At 53.6% G+C, this 27,768-nt stretch overlaps 1 protein-coding gene across 1 annotated transcript in view; it reads right to left on the bottom strand.

Annotated features, from left to right (window-relative positions):
• Window positions 1–27,768, bottom strand: part of LOC138554586 (vomeronasal type-2 receptor 1-like) — a 230,367-nt gene that overhangs the window by 90,034 nt on the left and 112,565 nt on the right. The window contains exon 5 of the mRNA XM_069642596.1: window positions 22,494–22,691. Within this exon, the coding sequence (XP_069498697.1) occupies window positions 22,494–22,691 (198 nt within the window). The remainder of the gene's footprint in view (window positions 1–22,493; window positions 22,692–27,768) is intronic.

Below are 27,768 nucleotides of genomic sequence, written 5' to 3'. Positions count from 1 at the left end.
ACTCAGCCCCCTGGAGAAGGTCCTCAATGTACTGCACTTCTTAGCCACTGGATCATTTCAGCGGACAAGTGCCATTGTGGGTGGTGTATCACAGGCCACCCAGTCACGCTGCCTACACCAGGTCTTGAACATCATCACTGCACACCCATCAGTCCGCAGGCACATATACCTGCCCAGAACACCTGCAGAAAGGCATGCTGCCGCCCTGGATTTTTACGCTGTGGCACGATTCCCCAAAGTGCTAGGTGCCATCGACTGCACCCATGTGGCTCTACGTCCCCCCAGGGCATCTGAGCACATCTATAGGAACCGCAAGCACTGGCATTCCATCAACGTGCAGGTAGTATGTAATGCCAAGGGAATCATCACCTTAGTATATGCCAACTATCCCGGGTCAACCCACGACAGCTTCATTTACCGAATGTCCACCCTAAGCCGGGACCTAGAAGCTGGGCGGCATGGCGATATATGGCTGCTTGGTGAGTATGAATGGCACTGCACATGCATGCATGTCAGATACTGAGCAAGGTCACAAACCCACCAATGATACCAATCACCACCTCCACAGGGGACACTGCCTACCCTCTCAGCCCCCACATGATGACGCCAATTCGGAACCCCACCACGCCACCCCAGGTAAGATATAACACAGCCCACATTACAACCCAGGGCATAGTGGAGCGCACATTCGGAGTGCTAAAGTCACGCTTTCGCTCCCTTGACCGATCTGGCGGGCAGCTGTTGTACACTCCCCCAGTAGTGTGCAGGATTATAGTGGCAGCATGTGTCCTGCACAACGTTGCAACACGCCGGGGCCTGGCCGTGGACATGGTGGTGGCCCCACATCCCCAACCACATGCACAGCCGCTGCGCATGGGAGGGGAAAGGGCACGGGGGAGGCAGCCCGTACACAGCTAGTGGCTAATTACTTCACATAGAAATCACACCCCTGTGGAGTGCACACTGCCCTGGCACATTCCATCTGACAATCAATGATGACTCAACCTGACACTGATCCTGAATGTCTGGAGAATGAACCGTGAAAACCATATCAGCCTGAGATTGTTCACCTGGAAGTGTCACAATGTGTGCATCCCTACCCACACAGACACCACCAATGCAGTTTTGTGAAGTAACACATTCAAGCAGCTAAAATGAATACCCACTTGCAAAATGCAACAAGAGGACAGTGCCATGTCAGCCAACCCATCCCCAGCACCGCCACACGACACACCGTGCCATGTCATGCTATTTGCAGGTAAACAAAGTAATCCCCACAACATGACACTAGTGTCACAATGTAGAGTGTCCCTAATTGAAACTTGCAACACCTGAAATGCTCACAGTAATGCAGGACCAACAACAAACTTGAGCAGGTACTACCATTAACATGACATCACAAATGTTATATATTAGTTGTCTCACCACCTGGAAATGCCTGCACTCCCACCACTACCAACTGTGCAGTGTTGGCGCCATGTAGAGTTGTAGGTGCACTGCTGCCAACCTGGACCCCATCTCCAGACTAGAGGGCCTTGTGTAGACATGAGGAAGGGACCTGCAAATTGGGAGGTAGACACAGATGATGAGTTACACATCAATGCAACATGCAGTGTACAACACAACAGCAATATGCACTAGGAATGTATACACAGTATTGACTAGACTACCCACACATGTAGTGGGAGTCCAATGTCACCATGTACGTCAATGTCACTTGGGCACACCCTTTGCAAGCCCATGGAAACGGGAAGCAGGAGGGGTGTGTGTGACTCAAACCCAAGCATCTGAACCAAATACATGACAAGCCTGCATGTGCCCAGCCACAATGCTGCGTATACCTACAGGAACCACGGAAGGCAACAAATTGTCCCCAAAAATTGGGAAAAATTAATTAGAAATTAAAAATAAAAATAAAAATAAAAATAAAAATAAAAATAAAAATAAAAATAAAAAATAAAAATAAAAAATAAAAATCAAAAATAAAAATAAAAAATAAAAATAGAAATCAAAAATCAAAATAAAAATCAAAAATAAAAATCAAAAATAAAAATCAAAAATGGCCATTGATGGGCCTGGGGGGGTTTGGGAGGCCACCCAGGAGGTCCGAGGACAGGGTGCACACCAAAACCCACCTGTGTGGGTCCTGGGAAAAAAAACACCTCCATGGGCTCATGGCCCACACGGCTACCCTATTGTGGGAGTATCACTGCTGTCGCTATTATCACCCTGTGCAGCTGCATCCGGAGGTGGTTGCACTATGGGAGGCAGCCCACGCAAGGCCCTAGTCTGCTCCTCCATGGCTGCAAGCATGCGGGTGTGGTAGGTCTGGTTCTGGAGGATGAGTGTGATGCCCGGACCTCTGCCCTCGTTGCCTGCATCTCAGCTGAGAGCGTACGGGTGAGACGCTCCAGCTGCTGTTCTGTCCTTTGGTGTGTTGAAGCCTCAAGCTCAACAAGAGTCGTCCTGAGGTGAAGGAGCTCCTGCCTCAGGGCTTCCCTGTGGGCCTGGGACTCAATGGAGATGGCCTCCTGCAGAGTCGCCAGTGCCGCCCGCCTGTCCCTGTTGGACCCCAACATGTCCTCCCTGCGTGACTGGCAGATGGAGTCGGTTGCCTGCTCTAGTCGCTCCATCAGCCTTTCAGGGGGGACAATGGAAGTGGCCACCCTATCCATGGCCTGAGCCATCATCTCGGATGATGCTGCCTGTTGTGTTGCCATACCGTAAATGGATTGCTCCCATGCGGTATTGCCAGGTGGCGTACGGCCACCACGTCGGCGGGCACAACACCTGTCTGGGGCAAGGCGAACTGCGCCTTGCTGTGCCGGCACTGCCTGAGGCTGCAGGACTGCATTCCCCCTCTGATCTGCTGGCCCAGGAACAGGATCAGATGTCGCGGAGTGTGACCCTGCATCCGTAACCACCAAAGGCGTAGCTCCCAACACTGACATCCCCATTGAGGATTCTGACCCTGGTGCAGGTGGGTGGGACAGAACAGAATCCCTCCCTGGAACACTCACCTGCGACGGCACGTAGGTCTCATCCGAATCAACACCTGAGTACAGCTCGGGGGAGGTGCAGCCAGAGACACCCCTTGCGAGCACGACCTGCAGCAGTTGTGGGTTCTCACCCACCACCACACCACGTCCTTCACTGGTGGTTGGTCGGCCCTCGGACCCCTCCTGGGTCTGCACCATCTCCACAACCCCAGCAGTATCAGGTGCGTCTTCCCCTGCAAAGACATAAAAACAAAGAAATGGAAACAGGCATTAGCACCATGGCACAAAATGAGGGCTGAGAAGCAAGAGAACCAGTACTTGATTGACACATGTCCCACATGACTAAAACCCTCCCATGCATGCACCCTCACTGCATATGAAGGGCAGGCAAATGGCACACACTGATGACACCAAGATGGAAGATGAACACATTTTCTGCATGCTGCCTGGCAGTGGCATCACACATTGGCCTGTGATTGCCAGGTGAAACACACATGCCATCACACAGCTGGCATGTACCATTGCTATTGAGTGAAGATGGAGAGGAGGGCAGCACCTATTCATTCAGTCCAGTTCCCGCATGTAATAGCTTTTCTAATTCTAACAGGTCAGATTTTTCACCTGGAGCTGCCAGTCTGAAATGGTCCAATTGCACAGGGACATGTGTGAACAAATGATATCCAGGTAACAAAGTCACTCCACTTTACCATAGCCATGTCAGACATGTGACTAGAGGACTGCGACATGCCTAGTAAAAGTGGTGGAATGCAAACAATCTGACTGAATGAACAGTGAAAAATAAGCAACAATGTTGTGGCAAGGTGACACTTCAAGGGCAACTGGCGTGCAGTTGGGCTAGATGTCTACTGTTGGCAGAAGGGATACTGCTATGGCCAAATGCAGCTGCGCAGGATGTATTGCATGAAGCACATGGCTGACCCATACGACTCAGGCGCACACACTCTCACCTGGCACACAAACAGAAGCCCTCACACACACCATGCACATGGATGACACACACATGCATGTGCACTCACCGGACAATGCCTCGTAATCAGCCAGATCTCCCATGCCTTGGATCTGTTCCTCCGTGACGTAGGTCCCAGCGACTGACTCATGTGGAGTGAGTTCCATGTCTACTACTGGAGACCCACCTCCAGTCACTAGAGTTGCGGCATGACTTGCGGCCAGCTTACTCTTTGCCCTGCGCTTTAGGTCATTCCAGCGCTTATAGAAATCATTGGCTGTGCGCCTCACGATTCCAAGGGCACTTACGATGTCCGCAACGGTCTGCCAGTGCGCCTGGCGTTGTGCAGGTGTGGTCTTGGATCCTGTAACAATGACCATCTCGTTGTCATGTGCGGACACATACTCGACAAGTGCATTCAGTTCGTCATCCGTGAAGCTGGGCTTCCTGGACGGGCCGGACTGTGTAGCCGTGTCTGGAGCATCAGCCTGTGCCGGACGAGCACTCTTCCTCTTCCGCTTGGAAGGTGGTGGTGATCCTGAGTGTCTTGCGCCGCTCTGGACACTAGGGGCAGGAGCCCTGGTGGACTCTGTATGAGGAGTGTGGGATTGCACACTCAGCATGGGAGTTGGTGCAGGCATTGGCTCTAGTGTGATGGTGTCAGGGGGAATGTCAGCAGCATGGACTAGGACCGACACTGTCCTGGCTGGGTGTGTGAGGGCTGGGGTGGATGGAGCCGCAGCTGCCCCTGCAGCCTCTCCGCCCTGCCTACTTGGTGCAGCAGATGACCTTGCTGCCCCAGATGCACGTGGCATGGTGACATCAACGTGCACCAGCGCACGTGTCATAGGCCTGCTGACCTGGAAGTCAGCCATGGAGTCAGCCAGGTCTGGTGCCACAATGGGCTGGTCCAACAAGGGCTGAGCATGGATGGTGTCAGCCACATCAGCCTCAACGGGAGGCGGGGGGGGATTATGGGTGCCCTTGACTGGTCCTCCACACATGGGGGGACAGGCTCACCCTGCAAGTAACGACCACGTCCCCTACCGGATCCACCACGGCCACCACTTGTGGCTCTTCCACCTTTGCCACCCTTACGGAATCCTCGCCTCCCAGCCATGGCACTGATGTAAATGTGCGTATGGGAGTGGCTGTAAACTATTGTCCTGGGCAATTGGGGGTCAAAGGGGTTAGGTACCAAATGGTAATTGTACCCTAGTGCTCTTGTAACCCCTGGGGAAAGATGACGGGTCACGCTACGCACAGGAGACCCAAAAAAGGGAGATGACGTGCACGCAACCCCTCCTAGACCACGTGTGCAGAAAGAAAAAGCTGCACTACGCTGTGGCACCCAGTAACACAAGAATGAACGTATGCTTGTCACACGCAGCCTAGAATGACCTCTGAAGGGGTAGGCTACACACGGGGCAAGCACAGATGTTAGATACGTGCGTGACTCACCGTCTGCCAGGTAAAAGAGCGTGAAAAAGGAGCGTGTTTGGTTGGCAACACCCCCGCCAAAAGAAGATTTGTACGCTGTCTGAGGAGACAGGACAACAGTAGAAGGGAACACTGTTTGAGGGAACAGACCCAGGTAAACCAGTAAAAGAGAAAAAAGAGAAAAAGCTGTCAGAGGTAACAGGGAATACGAACTTGAAACGCCGTGAAGTAAATCGCGTGTGAAACGACAAGAAGTACAGAATTCACCCACTCGCTCTCCACGAAAAGCACGTACAAGGAAATGGTGTTCTACACGTACCTTTTATACAGGCCCACACGTCCAGCGTCACTTACGCGCCGTGTACGCGCTAGGGCCATTTCCACCAATTACACGCTTTGTCACTTATGCGTGTAGGGCCATTTCCACCAATTACACGCTTTGTCACTTCTGCGTGTAGGGCCATTTCCACCAATCACACGCGATGAGACTCTGACGTGCTGTCCAATTACACACGATGACACTCTGACGTGCAGTCTTTCCACGTGTGCTCTGTCATCACGTGCTGTGTGGGAAACACCCGTGCGGGTCACGTCACAGACGCGCTTACGCGCTGAGGGCCTTTGGTCCAATGGAATCGCGTATGCGTGCTGACGCGCTTACGCGCTAAGGGCCTTTCCTCGATTTTCACGCTAACGTGCAGGATTTTCACGTGCCAAATCACTCCGTACCAAGCTGGCCACGCGTAAGCACATGGAAGACCACGCTCCTGCCCAGAAGGCCGAACTACTGCCCCCCAGAGCCCCGAGCACGCTCCCACCTGCCATCTGCTGCTGCCTGACTGCCTGCTGCCCACGTGCACTGCCATTTGCTGCCTGCACATCAGCCAGGGGTGCTGTTGCTGTGACCACCCCTGCTGGAACCGAAGACTCCCGACTGGGATTCCATCGCTCCACAGCCCAGCCCCAGGACCCAGTTGCCCACCCACTCCTGCCTCTGGGGTTGTCATGTCGGGGCAAACACCATCTGTGACCACTGACATCCCCCGGCCAGAGAGGCAGAGGGGCACCAGCTTCAGTGCCACCGAAGTTGGTGTCCTGGTGGAGCAAGTCCTGGGGCAGTATGATGCCCTCTTCGGAAGTTCCCGCGCCGACAAGGAAGGACGGACTCGGATCTGGACTGACATCGTGACTGCCATCAACGCGGAGGGGGTGGCAGTCCGGGACTTACAACATGTCAGGAAGCGCTGGGAGGACTTCAGGTCCAGGACCCTGAACAAGGCCCGGCGCCTCTTGAAGGCAGCGGATGCCAAGGGGCGCCGGGGCCACTTGTCGGAAGAACAGATGAGGGTCCTGGAACGCATATCCCCAGCGCTCCACGTCCAGGTCCTGGAGAAGCAGACCCGTCTGGAGTCGAGCAGTGAGTGTACATGCATCCTGATTGTGAGCAGTGGTTGTGGTGATTATTCGGTATTGTGCAGGTTGCACATCTGTTTGTATGGGGTCGAGTATGGGTGGGGGTGTACAGGGCCTTGGGGCTGACACATGCGAGGGCTGTAATGTGTGAGACATGGATGGTGCTTGTGTGTGTAGGCTTGCATGGCAAATGCAGTTGTGCGTGCACACATGTTTGGATGAATGTCTATGTAAGTAGACATGTCCGTGATGTCACGCATGTATGTTGTTTTCGGCTGCATGTATGAGCACTGTGTACATGTGCATGTGTGTGTATTTGACAAGGGTGCAACAGTGATGCAACATGGATGCATGTGACAGCGGTATGTGGAAGCCTGATTGGCAGATGTGACATGGATGCCCGTCTGAACAGTGCGACACTTGGCAGAGGTGTACACATGCATGCAAGTGTGGTGGTGTGTGTACATGTGTGGTGCACTTCCTGTGTTGCATGTGATGTCTGGCTCCCCTTTGGCTGCTGATGCTGTTGTATGTGTAGGGATGGTGCTGGCAGTTGCGATATGGCTGTGGTATGGCTCATGTGTGCGAGTTGCAATGACATGTGTGTTGGTGATTGTGATGACATGTCTGAGGTTTGCCAATGCCACTCATGTGCAACTGTCATGTGTGTATGTGTCCATTGTACAGTGCCCTGATGCCTGTGTTTTGTTTCTCCCTGTCTGCAGCGTCAACTGATGAAGAGGGCGGAGAAGGTGCTGTGGAGCACAGCGGCGGGGTTCCGACCGCCAGCCGGAGACGCAAGGCCCGGCTCCCCTCCCGTGTTGTCATCTCGTCGGGGAGTGAGGAGTCCGGTGCCGCGTCCCAGGCCGCAGCTGCCGGGGGGAAGTCCAAGAGGCGGAGGTTGGAGTTGGACTCCTCGGCAGCAGAAGGGGCAGCTGGGACCCCACAGGGCCCAACAGGGGAAGATGGCACGGAGTCATCCAGGTTGGTGGGGGGTTTGGTGGAGGAGGAGGCCGTGCAAGCACCAGAGACGGGGTCTGGAGGTGGGGATCCCACTGGTGCTAGTGGTGCAGTGCAGGACCAGGGACAGGAGGCAGCACAGGCCGCCGCGGAGGTGCCTGTGTGCAATTCTATCCCCGATCCTGTCCCTGCATCATCTTGCACCAGCAGGGATGCCTACGTCCAGACCCGTTTTCAGGCAGGGGATGAGCTGACGTCAACTGGCCTTTCTCTGCCTGCGGACGTGGCCATCCAGGTCCGGGTTGAGCCTGTCCTGGCTGGTGTGGCGTTGCGTCAACGGGCCATGCGAGGTGACCTGCAGTCTTTTCATGGAGAGACTGCACGTCATCTCGAATGGCTCGTTGACCACGTCAGCCTGCTGGGACAGGTCACCCAGGCCGGATTCCTCCGTCTGACGGGGCTTGCTCCGACCCCCTCCTCAACTGGACCCCCTACGCGCCAGTCGTCCTCTGTGCCATCTTCCCACCCATCAGTCACCTGGGTGCCCTGTGGAGCTGCCTCTGACGGTGCGGCCAGGCTGGTGGAGGAGGCATCCCTGCCACAGTCGGGAGTCAGAGGTCCAGCAGGGGTGGCCACATCAACAACTGCACCCCAGCCGGCGGAGGATGTGCAGGCAGCAGGAGGCAGTGCACGGGCAGAGGCAGAGCAGCAGCAGCAACATGGTGGGAGACATGAAGGCTCGGGGCCTTCGACATCGGAGGGGCAGGCATCGGCCGGAGGGCAGGAGGACCCAGGACAGAGAATGTCTTCCGTGTGGCAGCGGTTGGGCCACGCCATAGGTGCGGAGCAGCGGCGGGCGGAAGAGACGCGGCTCACAATGGTCAGGGCGGAGAACTCCATGCGGAGGGCCCTGAGGCGGGCCGAGTGCCTCGAGGCAATCCGCAGGGGGTTGGAGGAGGACACGGCGTCGTCCCTGCGGACCCTCGGGGCCATGAAACTGGACCGCCTCCGGGACATCGAACAGGAGTTCGATGATGCCCTGCCCCGGAACACCACGGAGTGAGCCGCTGGACTTGCCCGCCGCCTTTGTATATAGTTCTTTAGTTTTAGGTTTCCTTTGTTTCTTATTATGATTTGGAGTCGACGGACACTGCTCCACTTTTTGTATATAGTTGATTTTTAGTTAGGTTTTTTAGTAGGTTTCCTTTGTTCAGTTGGGCTCATGGACCCTTGGTAGTTTTTTACATAGTTCTTTATTGCATAGAGATTTTTTTACATTTGACTTTGGACGACATTTTTTTGGATTCTGATTTGCAGTTTTTTTTTTTTTACGGACATGCAGCTTATTTTTTCTCATTCCCATTGTAGTTTGTTTCGTTTCTTTAGCATTCTTTATTTTTTTCAATACAATTTTGTTTCCATACTTCACTGTGTGGTATCATCTCATTGGTTTCATGCATGTCATGTTGGGTGTTTTCCCATTCATTTGCAACCATTGTGTGTGACGGACATGGGTTCATTAGCTTCATGAACATTGGGGGTGTAACATGTAATTTCCATTTCCATGTGGGTGAATGGGTTACTTGGTAGGGCTTTTTGGCTGTGGAGGCTGACCATAACGCACATGATTGGGGATTGTGAGGACCTGGTGGAGGGTGCCCCTGGTGGCTGGGGGGTGGGGGTGGTGGGAGACATGAGTGGGGGCCTGGTGGAGGGTGCCCCTGGATGCTGGGGGGTGGGGGTGCAGGGGGACATGAGTGGGGGCCTGGTGAAGGGTGGCCATGGTGGCTGGGGGGTGGGGGTGGTGGGAGACATGAGTGGGGGCCTGGTGGGGGCTGCCCATGGTGGCAGGGGGGTGGGGGTGGTGGGAGACATGAGTGGGGGCCTGGTGGAGGGTGCCCCTGCACTGCTGGGAGGTGGGGGTGGTGGGAGACATGAGTGGGGGCCTGGTGGAGGCTGCCCCTGCACTGCTGGGGGTGGGGGTGGTGGGAGACATGAGTGGGGGCCTGGTGGAGGCTGCCCCTGCACTGCTGGGGTGTGGGGGTGGTGGGAGACATGAGTGGGGGCCTGGTGGAGGCTGCTCCTGCACTGCTGGGGGGTGGGGGTGGTGGGAGACATGAGTGGGGGCCTGGTGGAGGGTGCCCCTGGTGGCTGGGGGGTGGGGGTGGTGGGAGACATGAGTGGGGGCCTGGTGGAGGGTGCCCCTGGTGGCTGGGGGGTTGGGGTGGTGGGAGACATGGGTGGGGGCCTGGTGGAGGGTGCCCCTGCACTGCTGGGAGGTGGGGGTGGTGGGAGACATAAGTGGGGGCCTGGTGGGGGCTGCCCATGGTGGCAGGGGGGTGGGGGTGGTGGGAGACATGAGTGGGGGCCTGGTGGAGGGTGCCCCTGGTGGCTGGGGGGTGGGGGTGGTGGGAGACATGAGTGGGGGCCTGGTGGAGGCTGCCCCTGCACTGCTGGGGGATGGGGGTGGTGGGAGACATTAGTGGGGGCCTGGTGGAGGGTGCCCTTGGTGGCTGGGGGGTGGGGGTGGTGGGAGACATGGGTGGGGGCCTGATGGAGGCTGCCCTTGCACTCCTGGGGGGTGGGGGTGGTGGGAGACATGAGTGGGGGCCTGGTGGGGGCTGCCCATGGTGGTTGGGGGGTAGGGGTGGTGGGAGACATGGGTGGGGGCCTGGTGGAGGCTGCCCCTGCACTGCTGGGGGGTGGGGGTGGTGGTAGACATGAGTGGGGGCCTGGTGGAGGGTGCCCCTGCACTGCTGGGGGGTGGGGGTGGTGGTAGACATGAGTGGGGGCCTGGTGGAGGCTGCCCCTGCACTGCTGGGGGGTGGCGGTGGTGGGAGACATGAGTGGGGGCCTGGTGGAGGGTGCCCCTGCACTGCTGGGGGGTGGGGGTGGTTGGGGGAGACATGGGTGGGGGCCTGGTGGAGGCTGCCCATGGTGGCAGGGGGGTGGGGGTGGTGGGAGACATGAGTGGGGGCCTGGTGGAGGCTGCCCCTGCACTGCTGGGGGGTGGGGGTGGTGGGAGACATGAGTGGGGGCCTGGTGGGGGCTGCCCATGGTGGCAGGGGGGTGGGGGTGGTGGGAGACATGAGTGGGGGCCTGGTGGAGGGTGCCCCTGCACTGCTGGGGGGTGGGGGTGGTGGGAGACATGAGTGGGGGCCTGGTGGAGGCTGCCCCTGCACTGCTGGGGGGTGGGGGTGGTGGGAGACATGAGTGGGGGCCTGGTGGAGGCTGCCCCTGCACTGCTGGGGGGTGGGGGTGGTGGGAGACATGAGTGGGGGCCTGGTGGAGGCTGCCCCTGCACTGCTGGGGGGTGGGGTGGTGGGAGACATGAGTGGGGGCCTGGTGGAGGCTGCCCCTGGTGGCTGGGGGGGTGGGGGTGGTGGGAGACATGAGTGGGGGCCTGGTGGAGGGTGCCCCTGGATGCTGGGGGTGGGGGTGCAGGGGGACATGAGTGGGGGCCTGGTGGAGGGTGCCCCTGCACTGCTGGGGGTTGGGGGTGGTGGGAGACATGAGTGGGGCCTTGTGGGGGCTGCCCATGGTGGCAGGGGGCTGGGGGTGGTGGGAGACATGAGTGGGGGCCTGGTGGAGGGTGCCCCTGCACTGCTGGGGGGTGGTGGGAGACATGAGTGGGGGCCTGGTGGAGGCTGCCACTGCACTGCTGGGGGGTGGGGGTGGTGGGAGACATGAGTGGGGGCCTGGTGGAGGGTGCCCCTGGATGCTGGGGGGTGGGGGTGCAGGGGGACATGAGTGGGGGCCTGGTGGAGGGTGCCCCTGGTGGCTGGGGGTGGGGGTGGTGGGAGACATGAGTGGGGGCCTGGTGGAGGCTGCCCCTGCACTGCTGGGGGTGGGGGTGGGGGTGGTGGGAGACATGAGTGGGGGCCTGGTGGAGGGTGCCCCTGGTGGCTGGGGGGTGGGGGTGGTGGGAGACATGGGTGGGGGCCTGGTGGAGGCTGCCCCTGCACTGCTGGGGGGTGGGGGTGGTGGGAGACATGAGTGGGGGCCTGGTGGGGGCTGCCCATGGTGGCTTGGGGGTGGGGTGGTGGGAGACATGGGTGGGGGCCTGGTGGAGGCTGCCCCTGCACTGCTGGGGGGTGGGGGTGGTGGGAGACATGAGTGGGGGCCTGGTGGAGGGGGCCCCTGGTGGCTGGGGGGTGTGGGTGGTGGGAGACATGGGTGGGGGCCTGGTGGGGGCTGCCCATGGTGGCTGGGGGGTGGGGGTGGTGGGAGAAATGAGTGGGGGCCTGGTGGAGGGTGCCCTTGGTGGCTGGGGGGTGGGGGTGGTGGGAGACATGGGTGGGGGCCTGGTGGAGGCTGCCCCTGCACTGCTGGGGGTGGGGGTGGTGGGAGACATGAGTGGGGGCCTGGTGGAGGGTGCCCCTGGTGGCTGGGTGGTGGGGGGGTGGGAGACACGGGTGGGGGCCTGGTGGATGCTGCCCCTGGTGGCTGGGGGGTGGGGGTGGTGGGAGACATGAGTGGGGGCCTGGTGGAGGCTGCCCCTGCACTGCTGGGGGGTGGGGTGGTGGTAGACATGAGTGGGGGCCTGGTGGAGGGTGCCCCTGCACTGCTGGGGGGTGGGGGTGGTGGTAGACATGAGTGGGGGCCTGGTGGAGGGTGTCCCTGCACTGCTGGGGGGTGGGGGTGGTGGGAGACATGAGTGGGGGCCTGGTGGAGGGTGCCCCTGCACTGCTGGGGGGTGGGGGTGGTGGGAGACATGGGTGGGGGCCTGGTGGAGGCTGCCCATGGTGGCAGGGGGGTGGGGGTGGTGGTAGACATGAGTGGGGGCCTGGTGGAGGCTGCCCCTGCACTGCTGGGGGGTGGGGGTGGTGGGAGACATGAGTGGGGGCCTGGTGGGGGCTGCCCATGGTGGCAGGGGGGTGGGGGTGGTGGGAGACATGTGTGGGGGCCTGGTGGAGGGTGCCCCTGCACTGCTGGGGGGTGGGGTGGTGGGAGACATGAGTGGGGGCCTGGTGGAGGCTGCCCCTGCACTGCTGGGGGGTGGGGGTGGTGGGAGACATGAGTGGGGGCCTGGTGGGGGCTGCCCCTGCACTGCTGGGGGGTGGGGGTGGTGGGAGACATGAGTGGGGGCCTGGTGGAGGCTGCCCCTGCACTGCTGGGGGGTGGGGGTGGTGGGAGACATGAGTGGGGGCCTGGTGGAGGCTGCCCCTGCACTGCTGGGGGGAGGGGGTGGTGGGAGACATGAGTGGGGGCCTGGTGGGGGGTGCCCCTGGATGCTGGGGGGTGGGGGTGCAGGGGGACATGAGTGGGGGCCTGGTGGAGGGTGCCCCTGGTGGCTGGGGGGTGGGGTGGTGGGAGACATGAGTGGGGGCCTGGTGGAGGCTGCCCCTGGTGGCTGGGGGGTGGGGGTGGTGGGAGACATGGGTGGGGGCCTGGTGGAGGCTGCCCCTGCACTGCTGGGGGGTGGGGGTGGTGGGAGACATGAGTGGGGGCCTGGTGGGGGCTGCCCATGGTGGCTGGGGGGTGGGGGTGGTGGGAGACATGGGTGGGGGCCTGGTGGAGGCTGCCCCTGCACTGCTGGGGGGTGGGGGTGGTGGGAGACATGGTTTGGGGCCTGGTGGAGGGTGCCCCTGGTGGCTGGGGGGTGGGTGTGGTGGGAGACATGGGTGGGGGCCTGGTGGAGGCTGCCCCTGCACTGCTGGGGGGTGGGGGTGGTGGGAGACATGAGTGGGGGCCTGGTGGGGGCTGCCCATGGTGGCAGGGGGTTGGGGGCGGTGGGAGACATGAGTGGGGGCCTGGTGGAGGGTGCCCCTGGTGGCTGGGGGGTGGGGGTGGTGGGAGACATGGGTGGGGGCCTGGTGGAGGCTGCCCCTGCACTGCTGGGGGGTGGGGGTGGTGGGAGACATGGGTGGGGGCCTGGTGGAGGCTGCCCATGGTGGCTGGGGGCTTGGGGTGGTGGGAGACATGGGTGGGGGCCTGTTGGAGGGTGCCCCTGCACTGCTGGGGTGTGGGGGTGGTGGGAGACATGAGTGGGGGCCTGGTGGAGGGTGCCCCTGCACTGCTGGGGGGTGGGGGTGGTGGGAGACATGGGTGGGGGCCTGGTGGAGGCTGCCCATGGTGGCAGGGGGGTGGGGGTGGTGGGAGACATGAGTGGGGGACTGGCGAAGGGTGCCCCTGGTGGCTGGGGTGTGGGGGTGGTGGGAGACATGAGTGGGGGCCTGGTGGAGGGTGCCCCTGGTGGCTGGGGGGTTGGGGTGGTGGGAGACATGGGTGGGGGCTTGATGGAGGGTGCCCCTGCACTGCTGGGGGGTGGGGGGGGGGGGAGACATGAGTGGGGGCCTGGTGGAGGCTGCCCCTGCACTGCTGGGGGGTGGGGGTGGTGGGAGACATGAGTGGGGGCCTGGTGGGGGCTGCCCATGGTGGCAGGGGGTGGGGGTGGTGGGAGACATGAGTGGTGGCCTGGTGGAGGGTGCCCCTGGTGGCTGGGGGGTGGGGGTGGTGGGAGACATGCATTGTTGATCAATAGTGCAAGGTGACATGTGGGTGTGCTGGGGGGCATGCCCGTGGTGAATGGGCTGCCTGCGGGACATGAGCAGGGGTGCAGGGTAGTCCCCCGTGGTGTGGGCTGCCTGCAGGGGCCGTGGAGGTTGTGGAGCGTACACCTGGGAGGACCCACACGGCCAATTCACGTGTGGTACTCCCCAGAACCCCTGAAATACACATACCCTGCTGAAATCGCGTGTGGAACTTCCCGCGCACCCCTGAAATACACGTACCCTGCTCGCACTGGGCCAATCGCGTGTGGAACTTCCCGCGCACCCCTGCAATACACGTACCCTGATGAAATTGCGTGTGGAACTTCCCGCGCACCCCTGAAATACACATACCCTGCTGAAATCGCGTGTGGAAATTCCCGCGCACCCCTGAAATACACGTACCCTGCTCGCACTGGGCCAATCGCGTGTGGATCTTCCCGCGCACCCCTGAAATACACGAACCCTGATGAAATCGCGTGTGGAACTTCCCGCGCACCCCTGAAATACACATACCCTGCTGAAATCGCGTGTGGAACTTCCCACGCACCCCTGAAATACACGTACCCTGCTTGCACGAGGCCAATCGCGTGTGGAACTTCCCGCACACCCCTGAAATACACGTACCCTGCTTGCACGGGGCCAATCGCGTGTGGAACTTCCCGCGCACCCCTGAAATACACGTACCCTGCTCGCACTGGGCCAATCGCGTGTGGAACTTCCCGCGCACCCCTGGAATACACGTACCCTGATGAAATCGCGTGTGGAACTTCCCGCGCACCCATGAAATACACATACCCTGCTGAAATCGCGTGTGGAACTTCCCGCGCACACCTGAAATCCACGTACCCGGCCAAATCGCGTGTGTGACTTCCCGCGCACCCCGGTATACACGCACACGTATTTTTTGTCAGCGGGTGTCTGTTGTCTGTTTGTGGGTACCCCTTTGCACGTCATTTGTCCTGGAGGGCCACAGTATAGGACATTCATCATAGCAGTATATAGGTGCTATTTGTTGGCGCACCTTTTGGCGCACATTTCTTACAGCCGCAGAGACGCTACCGCCTGCTTTCTTGTGGCGGTCGTGTTTGTGCCTGTGCGCTGGTTTGAGCGTGCGCTTTTTTGCCCTATTCTATTCCATGAATACGTGTTGTAGGCGAGCGTGTGGGCGTTCCGCGCACTTGTGCCCTGTACTTCCCCCGTGACGCCCACGTTTTGGCAAGTTGTTCCCCATTCCGAGTGTTACGCCCGTGTTCTGCCTACTTTTGTTGCGTGCGCCGCGCTATGTGCGATTTTCGCTGTGGCCTGTGCGATTTTCGCTGTGACCTGGCGCACGCAGTTAGATGGCCTGTGCGCCAACGTGTGCTGCGCACTTTTTTATCGCACATCCGCTGCTTTTCTCGCGCACGGCCTTCCATGAATCGATGTGCGCTGCTTTTCGTGCGATTTTCGCACTTGCACTGCGATTTTCGCTATTCCACTGCGATTCGCACGTTTTTGCCCACTTGCGCCGCGCTAATTATTCCATGAATCGGCCTGCAAATCTTTTACCGCTCAGAGCAGTAGCAGGAAAATGGCAGCTGCTTATTTACAGCATAAACAATACAGTGAGCTGTATTCATTTTAATGCCCCCATAGAAAACACAATGCATTGCTTCTTTTTTTGTCCCATTGAAAAATATATCAGGGCATCGCCATTCAAAATATTATTGCATGCCACACATTTTAGAAATTGTAGATCTGCTTTATATTTTTCTTTTAGCTCAAACACCACTTGTTGCTTGGACACTGCTCTCTTACTTTAGGCGTTTTTGAAAACTAAGAGATCGATTATATGGCCTAAACAGGGGTTTTCCACAAAATCAGCTGTGTGCGGAGCCTCTCCCCCAAACAAACTGAAAGCAGCCCAAATACAGAGGATAACATATTACCGATCTTGTCCTCGAAGTGGAAAAAAAAAACATGCAGCCATAAAAGAGTATTTTATGTCAATGTCAATGTCAAAGTTGTTTTGTATTCAATCGACTCGCTGAGTTTCTTGATATTCACAACCCCGGGACCCTCTCCAATGTAGCTTCTGACCTCTGCATTCTACCGAGACAGCTCTCAATGTCAGAAACGTCATCTATTCCGCTAAGCATGCAAAACATTCATCTATTTGCATTCTTCTCGATCTCTCTGCTGCCTTCGATACTGTCAACCATTCTAACCTTCGGTCTGCATTATTTCTCCTTGCCATTAGATATAAAGCCCTCACTTGGTTTGCTTCATACCTTTGCTCCCAGAAACTTGTGTCCTGAAAGACAAGTGTCCCGGAATAGTCTCATCTCCTCCCACAGCCCCCTTAATGTTGAAGTTTCCCAAGGGTATGTCCTTGGTCCACTTCTCTTCACTATCTATACTTCAGCTCTTGGCACCCTGATCTCCTCTTACTGCTTCTCCTATCAGCTCTTTGCTGACAACACTCAGATCTTCTTCTCCTTTCACTCCTTTTCTGAAGAGTTCTTGTGAAAAAGGTCAAACTGTATCTCCACCATTAAATATTGGACGGCGTCTCACTCGCACAGACTGAAGTTTTCTACTTCCCAGCCAAAGAGGATACTTCTACCTCTCCCACTCTTCTTCTCTTATCTCCTGACTACCTTCCTTACTCTGCTTCCGCTCATCACCTTGGTGTCATCTTTGACCCATCACACAACTTCTCACTCTTCATCTCCAAATCTGCCACTGCAGCCAGACTCAACCTTCTCAAAATCAGTAAAATCTGTCATCTTCTTCCTTTCAATACTGCTAAAATGCTAACCACCTCCTTGGTCCTTTCTAGATCTGACTACTATGTCAGTCCACTGTATGGCCTTCCCAAGTATGCTTTTTCACCTCTGGAAAAAGTTCACAGTGTGCACACTTTTAAACCTTTCTCACTTTTCCACTAGCTCTGTTGCCCGTCACCAGATTGGCTCGCTATATATAAAACAAAGGTCTAAGTATAAACTTCTCATCATCTTCAAAACTATCGATTGACTCACTCCACCCTACCTATTTGCTCATCTCACCCCTGGCTCTCCTCCTCGCTCATTAAGATCATCCTCAGCTCCTCTCCTTTCCACCACTCAAGCCCCCTGTGCTCCCTCTTGTTTCCTCTCTCTCTCTTTCTCTCTCTCTCTCTCCTCACTCCTCTACTCTGGAATGCTCAGCCTCTCCGTCTCCTTACTACTACAACGGTACCAGTATTTAAATCAAACCTCAAAGCTCTCCTTCTTTCTGAAGAACCAATTTCCCAGCACTCTGTGCTACTGCATCACCCTGTTTTCCTCTCTCCCCACCCTTCATGGATAACCCCAAAGCACATTTCTGTCACCCTTCAAGCCTAAATTCAGCACTTCCTCCACCACCTCACTCCTATGTATTGTATTGATGTAGTCATTTATATAGCGCTTTTTCCCATTTGTATGGCCTCAAGGCACTTTGTAGTAGGAACGCCCTCGGGGACCGAAGTCCAGGTATGGTAAAGTTCTAAGAGGAGGCTTAAGATGCGTGTGTGCATTTAGCCAAGATTAGGACTTAGGAGGGCTGGCTAGGCTCCACAGTAAGCAACCCAAGCAGTCAGGCATGTGGGTGGGTGCTGTGGGAGGTCACAACAGAGCGCAGGTGCAGGAGACTCAACATATGTACCCAGCGAGACCAAATTTTGTCATAGGTTGTCACTATATTCTAGTGGCAGAGGTGTTGATGCAGGTTTGGCGTTTCAGTGCGAATCGGTTATGTGACCAGCTAGACCACATTTGACATAGTTGTAGTTGCATTCTAGAGTGTGTGGATGGATAGCCATGCCTGCGGCAGATGTCCACTGAAGTGCTGCTTTTATACAGACCTTAAGCTCAGACAGAGCTTATCTTTGATGTCGCTATGTCATCTGACCTTCTATGGGAAAGATAAAGCCAACTACCATCGTAGAATTTTTGGGCACTATGTCATTGCGTCCTGTCCTCGTTCCTGGTTTATGTTTCCACCTTCCCCTGCAACCTCTGGACTTCAAGTCACTTTCTCTCACCCCGTTATAAAGGACCCACGTCCTCTGCTCTGTTATAAATGGTAAATTCTGTATGCGTTTTTGTGAGAAAAATGCATTGCTTTCCATGCGATTCACGTCCTCTGCTCTGTTATCAATGGTAAATTCTGTATGTGTTTTTGCGAGAAAAATGCATTGCTTTCCATGAGATTTTTATATACATAAATAAAAATAGTGAGTTTGATGTTGTTGTTGATACAGACTTGCAGCTGCCATGGTCCAGCTGTGATTTTCTGGCCTTTTTTTTTTTTAATTTTAGTTCTTACAGGGTAGGATCAAAGCTTTTGCCCCTGCGCATTGAAGCAGGTAAAAATAAGCATGTTTATTTTTGAAAATGTATGTCACACCTCTTGCAGTAAGTACTCCAGCATTTCTGTTTCCATCTATGTGGGGTAAGGGCATCCTCTCTACCTCACCCCATTCATCCACTCTTTCTTACCCCACTCAGCTACTCTTCCTGAGCCCTCTCTACCTCACCCTACCCACCCACTCTACCTAACACACTCTCTCTCACCCCATTCTACAGCACCCCACCAACGACAATGTTAATTTATTTCATTATAACAATGGCTTGTCCAGGCTCCACAGGCTATGACCTATTTGATATGTAATGTCAATGAGGAAAAGCTAGATGCCATGTGTAGGCCAGGATGGAGATGATGGAAGACTTTGAGGATGTCCTGTTCACGGTTTAGTCTACTCTTGCCTTCAAAAGGTTTGACGGGATCACATACAGTAGGGAATGGCACTATTCATGCTAGCCCACCACAAAGCATCAATGTCTGGGTTTATTACTAATATTATCTTTATTATTACCATGGTATTTGTTGAGCGCAGACCTAGCTTCGAGAAGCAAGAGAGTGCTTTACAGAGGTATACACCAATACAGGTGGTAACAACAGAACAGATATACATCAGAGGGTAGGATACAGAGGGGCCCAGAGGAGGGGTACAGCTGTACTGGGTAGTGGGGAGGAGAGGGGCGGGTGTCATCTAGCGAGTCAGGTGACACAAGGGACAAGGTAATGTCCTAGGTGTTGAGGGGTTATGTCTCCAAGAATGTCCCAGAAGACCTGATTTATTTTGAGGGAATAATGGGCAGAGCCCTCTATAAAAAGGATGATAATTAGGGTGAAGTTGCCTTATTTGAGAGAGAAGTGTTCAGAGAATACCGGCATATTCCGCAATATCCAGAACAATGCTCCTCTGCATCTTCCGTTATATCTGGACAGGGGCTCACTTGGGTTTCAACTCTCTCAGAATCTCCGGACCTAAATCCAACTGAGTTGATCTGGTTACAATTCAAGGGGTACCTCAGGCGTGTGCCCAGCCCTGCCTGCGAAGCAGAACACTAGTAGGGCATCTCAAGGATGCTGTGGAAGTTCCTCACTCCTGATACCGGTACCATATTAATTGGCTCCTCCCTGTAGTCACGAAGCTCAACGGGGCATTGATCATTATGCAAATATTCTGTAATATGCCACCTACAAAGGCTTGTATCAATAAATTTTTGTTACCCAGCTACTTTTATAGTGCACCAGTGACCCAGTAAATATAGTACAGTAAAGAAATACATACAATGCTAAAACTCTCAACACTTGCATTGTGAACAAGAACACAAAGAGTTGCATACACAGTGTTACTGAAGTAAGGGAAGGTGAAGAAACCATCAGAGTCTACACAGGAAGAGGTTGGATGGCTGCCACCAGTGTTAGGGTCGAGTAGAGGAGAGGTGGGTGGGGGATGTCTGGCACCTAGTGCAGCAGCACTGGGTGAGGCGCAGGGGGGAAGGTTGATAGCTGACATTAGTGTCAAGATCAAAAGTCTTGAGCATAGGGTGGGGAACATGGGTGAATTTTGACAGGGGACGGAGCGGTGGGTCAGAGAGTGAGGGCACTTGGGTTCTGCCTTTGCATGTGCAAGAATCTGTTTAAATCATTTTTACAAAGCTGGGTGTGGTCACCCTCGAACCTTGCATGCACAAAGGCAAGGTCCATGGAAGAACACGTTGACCTGCCTTGCTGTCTGAGAGATACAGTTTGCACTCTTGAACAACAGCTCTTACTGTTAAAATGCCACTGGGGCAATAACTACATGTATCGATAATCACTTGCTCAGTCTCCACTGATAGGGACTTGATTGCATAATCGTGGAACATATGACCAACAATCTTCTTCCTTGGAGCTCCAGTGTGGAGATGAGGGGGTGTGGTACATGGGGCACCAAACAGGAAGGAGGACGGAAGTCAGTGGTGCCAAAGGATCCATTGGAACCTGTGTGGGCATGGGCGAGGAGAAGGCAGGGACTGTGAGGGTGGTGTGGGTGATGACAAGGTAGGGTTGCAAGGGTTGGTGTGAAGAAGGTGAGGGGTACAAAGCTGTGAGCCGATAAGGAGAAGGCAGAGGATTCAAGGTTAGGGGCTCAAGTCGCCAGCATGACCTCCCTGATGCTCCTCTGCAATGTTCTATTTCAAAGGTGGGAGTAGGCACCCCCCAGTTTTCTCTCCACCAGCATGTCCAAATCATCACTGATTCAGTGAAGTCTGTGGACATGATTTCATCAAAGCCTCCTGTGAAACTCTATCTCAGAAAATCTCCCTTGCATATCTGGTGCTGTGTGTCGGAAGCATAGGTGCCAATGTTGCAGCTTTGGTCCTCTGGGCAGCTTGGGTATGTGGCCCTCTTACTCTAGCTTCCTTACCTACTTTCTGCTTTTTGGGGGTCCACTATTAAGGAAAATGTTATGTTATAATAATTGGGCACATCATCATATACTGCAGTAGAATACATAGCAGGAAGTTACTGAAGAAAGGGGGGACGAGTCATAGAGAGCAAGCAAGGGAGAGAGAGAGAGAGAGAGAGAGAGAATCAGAAAGAGATAGATATTGGCAGGGAGTGGCAAAGCCAGTGGTGTGCAGTATACACGGTACAGTAACATAGGGGACTAAAACAATGCCCTGAGGAAAACATTCTGTTACTGGAAGTGGCACAAGAAAGGGAGGGAAAGAGAGATGGAGAGAGAGAGAGAGAGAGGGAGAAAGAGAGACAGAGGCGAAAAGAGAGAAAGAAAGGAGAGACAGGTCAGACACAGGTCAGAGACATGTGTGTTATAAACTGCAGTAACATACTCTACAGTACCATTTCCAGTGCCTCCAAGCAGGATGCAAGGCGGGCACCAGTGACTATTGTGGGCCTCTGAGGGCCTCTTGAGGCAACAGACATTGGCAGCAATTAGCATTGACAGCGATGTGTGGTATACACTGTACGGTTGAAAATAGTAACATAACATAATGAACCCACGTTGTAGGCAGGAACATATTAGAAGTGACAGGTGAAAGGGACAGAGAGATAGGAAAAACCGGAGAGAACCATACTGTAGAGCGCGGGATAGGAGAGAGAGAGAGAGAGAGAGAGAGAGAATGAGAGATGGGGATTGCCATCGATTGACATTGGCAGCAGTGTGCCCTATACACTGTACAGTAATATAACATGGTTCTCTACATGGTAATACACATATTTTTTATGATCTTAGTTGTACGTTCGCTGCAGAAGATTGTATTACATGAACAGATATTGCACTGGTACCCCTACTTTCTGAATTTAAAACAAACTGGACTTTCTTTAGTTATCAAAATAAACTGGCCCTAATAAGCAAAAAGTAGACGTTAGATAATGACTGACGAGAGGAAGTCAGGAAGATTTTTAAAATGGCCTCCCATTGTACAAAAAGTTTTGGAGTTGCAACTTCAAGCAACTCACGGAAGTCATATACACTCCATTCTTATGCTTGTGAGGGGTTCATATTCAACTGAGCCATAACGTGAATGCGAGGCGTAAAAGCCTTGAGCAAGGCTTTAAGGCCTTGCATTCACCCCATGGCTCATTTTCCAGGATTTGTATGGCGCAGGGGATGAACGGAACGCAACTTGCGTTTCCGCTGCTCCTTTCCTCTCTGCCATACAAATGCTCCAGCATCTGCAGGCGGCATGGATTTTCATGCCGGTGCAAAAGCTGGAGATCCGTATGGTGTAGACCTGCTTTATGCACTAGCAAAAAGCTCGTGGAGCCCATAGGGGTGCATTGTATACGCTCCCTGCCATGCATGCAGCATGCAAGCATGGCAGGGAGTGTGTACAATTGAAATGATAGCCTCACCAACAAGCTCACATGTTGAGGAGGGTTTCCTTTCAATTGGGAGCACTGCTTACCATGCTGAGCATTCAAGCATGTCAGGGAGGGTTTTGTTTCAATTGTGAGCGCTGCTTGACATATGAGTAGGCCAATGGTGCTCATAATGGAAAGTAAATGCTGCCTGGCATGCCAGTTTGCCAGGCTGCGTTTACCCGTTTTGCACTACAGAGTGCAAATATGAATGGCAAAAGGCATCATACACAGTTGTACGACACCTTTTGCCCTTTACAGTTAAACCCCGCATTGCAAATGACCAATATTTGGTGGTGGGGACCCACTTCCGTTACTGTGTAAATGTAGCATGTCCCCACCGCCGAATTATGCAATTTTTGACACATATGGTAACATCAAACTCCTATCTGACCTGTCTTGTGGTGTCATCTCTGGCCCAATCACGTGCCCAGTTCTCCATCATTTAATGTATTTCTTTTACCTTGGTTTTTGTGCCGTCCTTGCTTGAAATCCTCATGAGGGCAGAAATACACCCACCCCAAATGGACAGAGAAGCACTGCGAATGATAACCAAAAAAAGACATTCCTAAACGTGCCTCCTGGGCCATTGACACAGACAAGTGGAGACCTGGCGTCACTAAGAGCCAGAGAAAGAGAAAAGTGAGTGCCAACACCAGGGTTACTATGTAATCACCACACCGCTCTCCCCTACCCTGCGCCACTTCCAAGAATTATCAGTGGTCCTAATGCGGTTGTTGTTGAAGGTTATCTGAAGCAGAATGGATTCTGGCCTTTGTGGGGCTCCTGGGATGGTAGTCTCACGATAAAGAATGACACAATCCTGAATTACTGAAGGAAATCATGGCTCTTTGAATACCTAGCTTCTCCAACTTGAAGTCCATGCTTACCTCTTCAGTTTCACAAAGGTCCTCACAGCATGACCCTCTTCTGCATCTCTGCTCTGTATCCCCTTTCTGGTTGCATCTTGCCAGCGTTTGGCCATGATGCTTTGCCATTCTGTGAATGGGAACTAGTTTATCTTCGTTGTCTCCTGACACCCATCATTGTGAGCCAGAAGGCGGACCCAGGAGTACACCGAACTTCCCAGTGGTAGAGTTGACACTCGTCTCAATTAGAGTAATTTATCCTGATGCATTCTGGTCCAAGGTGCTGCTTCACCTCACTCTCCGTCATGTGGGTCGCTGTTTAGTGGATCCAACTGGAAAGGCTGAGAGGTCGGCCTTGCCGTATGAGTGTGCCGCACAGCCTAACATTGCTCATCCCACATTAAGACTGAGATAGCAGGGGGTGTCTGTTTCTGTGCCTCCTCCCTCCTATCCCCCATCTCTTTCCATCCCAGCATCATTGTCCCATTAACCTCAGCCACGAATCTCAGGATCCACTGTGAATGTGGCTGCCCTTTTTCCTCACCACCACCGTACCATCTGCCCACTTCTACTTCCTCAATATCTGCAAGATGACTTCCCACTTCTATTCATTTCACTCTACATTCCAACCAACCTCTGTCCTCTAGGTTTCCAGCACCCTGCCAGAAGGCTCCCATTATCTTTCTGTTGTTTTCTGAGCCTACCTCCTTCCCACCCCCTTTCCCTTTCCCCCTCAGCATCATTATCCCACCAACTTCAGCCACAACAGCAGGGATGCTCTATGCATGCGGCTGCCATTCCTCGACAGATCCACTGTGCCATCTGCCCACGTCCACCTCCTCAACATCTGCACCAGCTGTTTCCATTTCTGTTGACTCACTCCCCCTACCAGGCCCCGGATCACTTCTTTAGTGCTCAACTTTCCAACCAAACTCTGGTGTATATAGTTCCAGCACAGACAAGCATGCTGTCAGTCGCTAGGTTGCTCAGCCTGGTGTGCAACTACATCAATGGTAGGGGCCGCAACTGTCCATAGTGTTCACTCTTTACACCTTGACACTTCCCTTGTGTAGCCCAAAACCACCTTAACACATAAAAAATGGCCCTGCACATCGCTAAATTCAGGTCCTTTGCTTTTCATTCCCCACTGCACTAGAGACCCTTTCTATTCAAATTGAGGCCCCCATGTCAGATGGGCCTTCTGCAACTGAAAGGGGCATACCAAAGATTTAACACACACCTCTCAAATAAAGCGAGTGAGGCGCCAGTGCTTTAACATGTTTGGCCATTGCAATTTTAAAAACATTCATTGGCAAATTCGATAATTGTGGCCCTTCCAGCCCGTTATTTTTATTTACATGCTGGCACTTTTAGCCTTGGATTTGTAATAAAAAACACTACAAGTCCCACGATGCAAAGAAGAAACAGGACTGGATGAGCGTTTCTCCAATGAAATGGGACCTTTTGATTTGCATTTTGTAATACCACATTCCTGTTCAAATATGGCGGAAGCCCGACCCACTCACTCACTCACCCCAAAACCCTCTTCTTTCTCTGGGCGATATATCCCTGCACTTAAAGACATGTTTAGCAGTTTCATACATGTTCTGCTTGTAGCTTGTGTGCTTGTGACCCATATATGTAAGCTGTTACATGTGTCTCTGTCTTGTCCTCTTTCTTTTTCCTTCTCTCTTTCTCACTTCTCCATCTCTCTCTCTCTACATATTTACATATTCCAGGAAAAAACTTGACTTGTAGGGACGTTAAGGTGAGAACTAAACGGAATAAAACCCCTTAAATTCAGCTAGAGCCACCTTAAATTTGCGCCCCCTGTTGCGCAGCCTAGGACCACAATGATGACATCACAGATCACATCACTGGTGACATCACTAATTACATTACAACAGTAACCGGCATTAAGGATGGCCTTCAGCCATGGTCAGTGTGCATGGCCAAATATATTTTAACAAATGAATGGGTACTAGTCATGGCCTTCAGTTATGGACAGTGGTGACAACCTTCACCCATGTGCAACGAATATTTTAAAACACACATTTTCTACCAACCATAGATTTTAACTGTGTCCAATGTATATTATATACACTGGTCAGGCACTAGCCATGGACATTAGCACAATACTGGCCAGTGGCCACAACCTTTGGCTGTGCCCACTATATATTCTAACATATAAATGAGTCACTAGCCATGGCCTTGGACCTTGATCAGTTTGTACATCTATTGGCCATATCCACAGTATATTTTAAAATAAGAAAATGCAATAAGAGATGGCCTTCATCCATGCCCACTATATATTATATACTCTAACCAACCACTAACCATGGTCTTCAATACAATACGAGCCAGTGGCCAAGGCCTTTGGCTGTGCCGACTGTATATTCTAACATATTAATGGGCACTAGCTCTGGCCTTTAGCCATGGCCACTGACTACAGCTTTCCACGTTGCCCACTGTATATTTAAAAACTGTGATGGGCTACTTGGCATGGCCTTTAATCATACAGATCGGTATTTCACTAACTGACCACTAGCTATGGCCTTTGGTGCTGGCCAGGGACCTCAGCTTTTGTCATGGCCAAATTCACAGCCTAAATTATTATTAAGGTAATCAAACATTTCATGAGCTAACTTATAAATTTGTTATGTTTAATTCCATTATTGATGTAACCAGTTATTTTTTATATAATTAGTGTTGTCACCAGTGATGGCATCAGTGATGTGATTTGTAATGTCATCAGTGTTCTCATACAACATGTAATTAATGATCTCATTAGTGATGTGATCTGTGATATCATCATTGTGGTCATAGGCTGCACAACAGTGGGCACACAGTTAAGGTGGCTTTTGCTGAATTTCAGGGGTTTTGTTGCATTAAGTTGAAGTGTTTCTTGTGTTTGGGAGGTCGGACAGTTTCTTTTCCCCTCTCCATACCTGAGGAGGCAGGCATCCACTTCAAAGTCTCCACCCCAGACGCGCGAGTGTCGCAGGAGTGTTGTGGAGTGTTTCTCGTGTTTGGGAGGACGGACAGTCTCTTTTCCCTCTCCATACTTGAGGAGGCAGGTATCCACTTCAAAAGCTCCACCCCGGATGCGGAAGCGTCGCTGGAGTTTTTTATGGAGTGTTTCTTGTGTTCCTTGGGAGCCGCAGGAGCATTTTCCGGGAGAGACTAATTTACATGAGCTGTGACGATCAGCCGCCTGGAAGGTCTTGGTGGTAATCTCAGGCATCCTTTGATCTGCCCCCCCCCACTGCATGGTATTCTTTGATGATGGATTGAATGTATGCTCTGGTAAAAGCCTGACTGTTTTTTTTTGTGTTGCTGCCTTGCTGTCTCATTGCCTTACCGCATTCTATTACTTTTTTGAAGGGCTTGTTTTCTGTTGGCTTCTTTTTTTTTGCTTAGAGAGATGGGGGTCGGGGGAAGAGATATATTCGGCTGCTCCTCGAGCCATCAGGTGTTCCCTGCCCCCCTCTTGGACTCTGGTCACGAGCTCTGAACTCCAGGAGCACTTGCATGCGACCTGGCTGCAGGTGTTTAGACCCTGCAACTGATTAAACAATGCTTTAGGCTGAAGAGAGGCAGACACCCATTTTGTTCCATGTTGTGTGCCTTGGTTTGGTATGGATTATTATTACCTTCATAAGCAGCTGCTTGAACACTTTTTACCCGTGTACTAGGTCATACCGGAAGGCCATATACATTTTATAGGGGTCACTCAGATATGTGGGCCTTTTAAACCGTATGGCGGACTAAGGATTACGGATTAAGGACTCAGATCCAAGGACTAATGACTTAGGTTTTATTCCAAAGGCGCAGATTTTGTATTATTTGTACTATCGTACTATTGCACTATTAACAGTTCCTTGCCATTGTTTGTGTAAGGCCGCATTTAATGTTGTGCTGTGTTGCTGCCTACCTAGAGCACCGCTACTATTATTATGGCAAAGAGGAAAGCAAGGGTTGACAGGAGACCAGGGGAATTGGGAAAAAGTGCCAAAAAAATCCAAATCATTGAAAACTGCCAGAGAGCTTGCCAAGGTCAAGCCTAACCTTTTGCAACGCTCATTAGATTCATATCTGGAGGATATGGCCAGTAAAATAACGAACCGCATTTCGGTCACTGACAAAGCCACATGGGTAGTTACCGTAGGCTGAGGAGGGAATACCACATCTCGGGGCCCTCAGTGCCCTGGCCTGGCAGTGGATCACGATATAGAACTGGAAATAGAAGTGGAAACCCAAGTGGAAGGGCAAGTGGATGGGGAGGGGCCAGGTTTGACGAGGGAAGAGCGGCTGGAGCCGGTGGTGGAGATAGTAATGGATCCACTGGTGTGTAGTTGGAGGGGCAGGTGTCTGGAGAGGGCAGGGAGCAAGGATCTAAA

The sequence above is a fragment of the Ambystoma mexicanum genome, chromosome 1q (genome assembly GCF_040938575.1).
Source record: "Ambystoma mexicanum isolate Mex_15411 chromosome 1q, UKY_AmexF1_1, whole genome shotgun sequence".
Classification (NCBI taxonomy): Eukaryota; Metazoa; Chordata; class Amphibia; order Caudata; family Ambystomatidae; genus Ambystoma; species Ambystoma mexicanum.
Note: the sequence above shows the minus strand (reverse complement) of the source record. Positions and strands in the feature narration are given on the sequence as shown.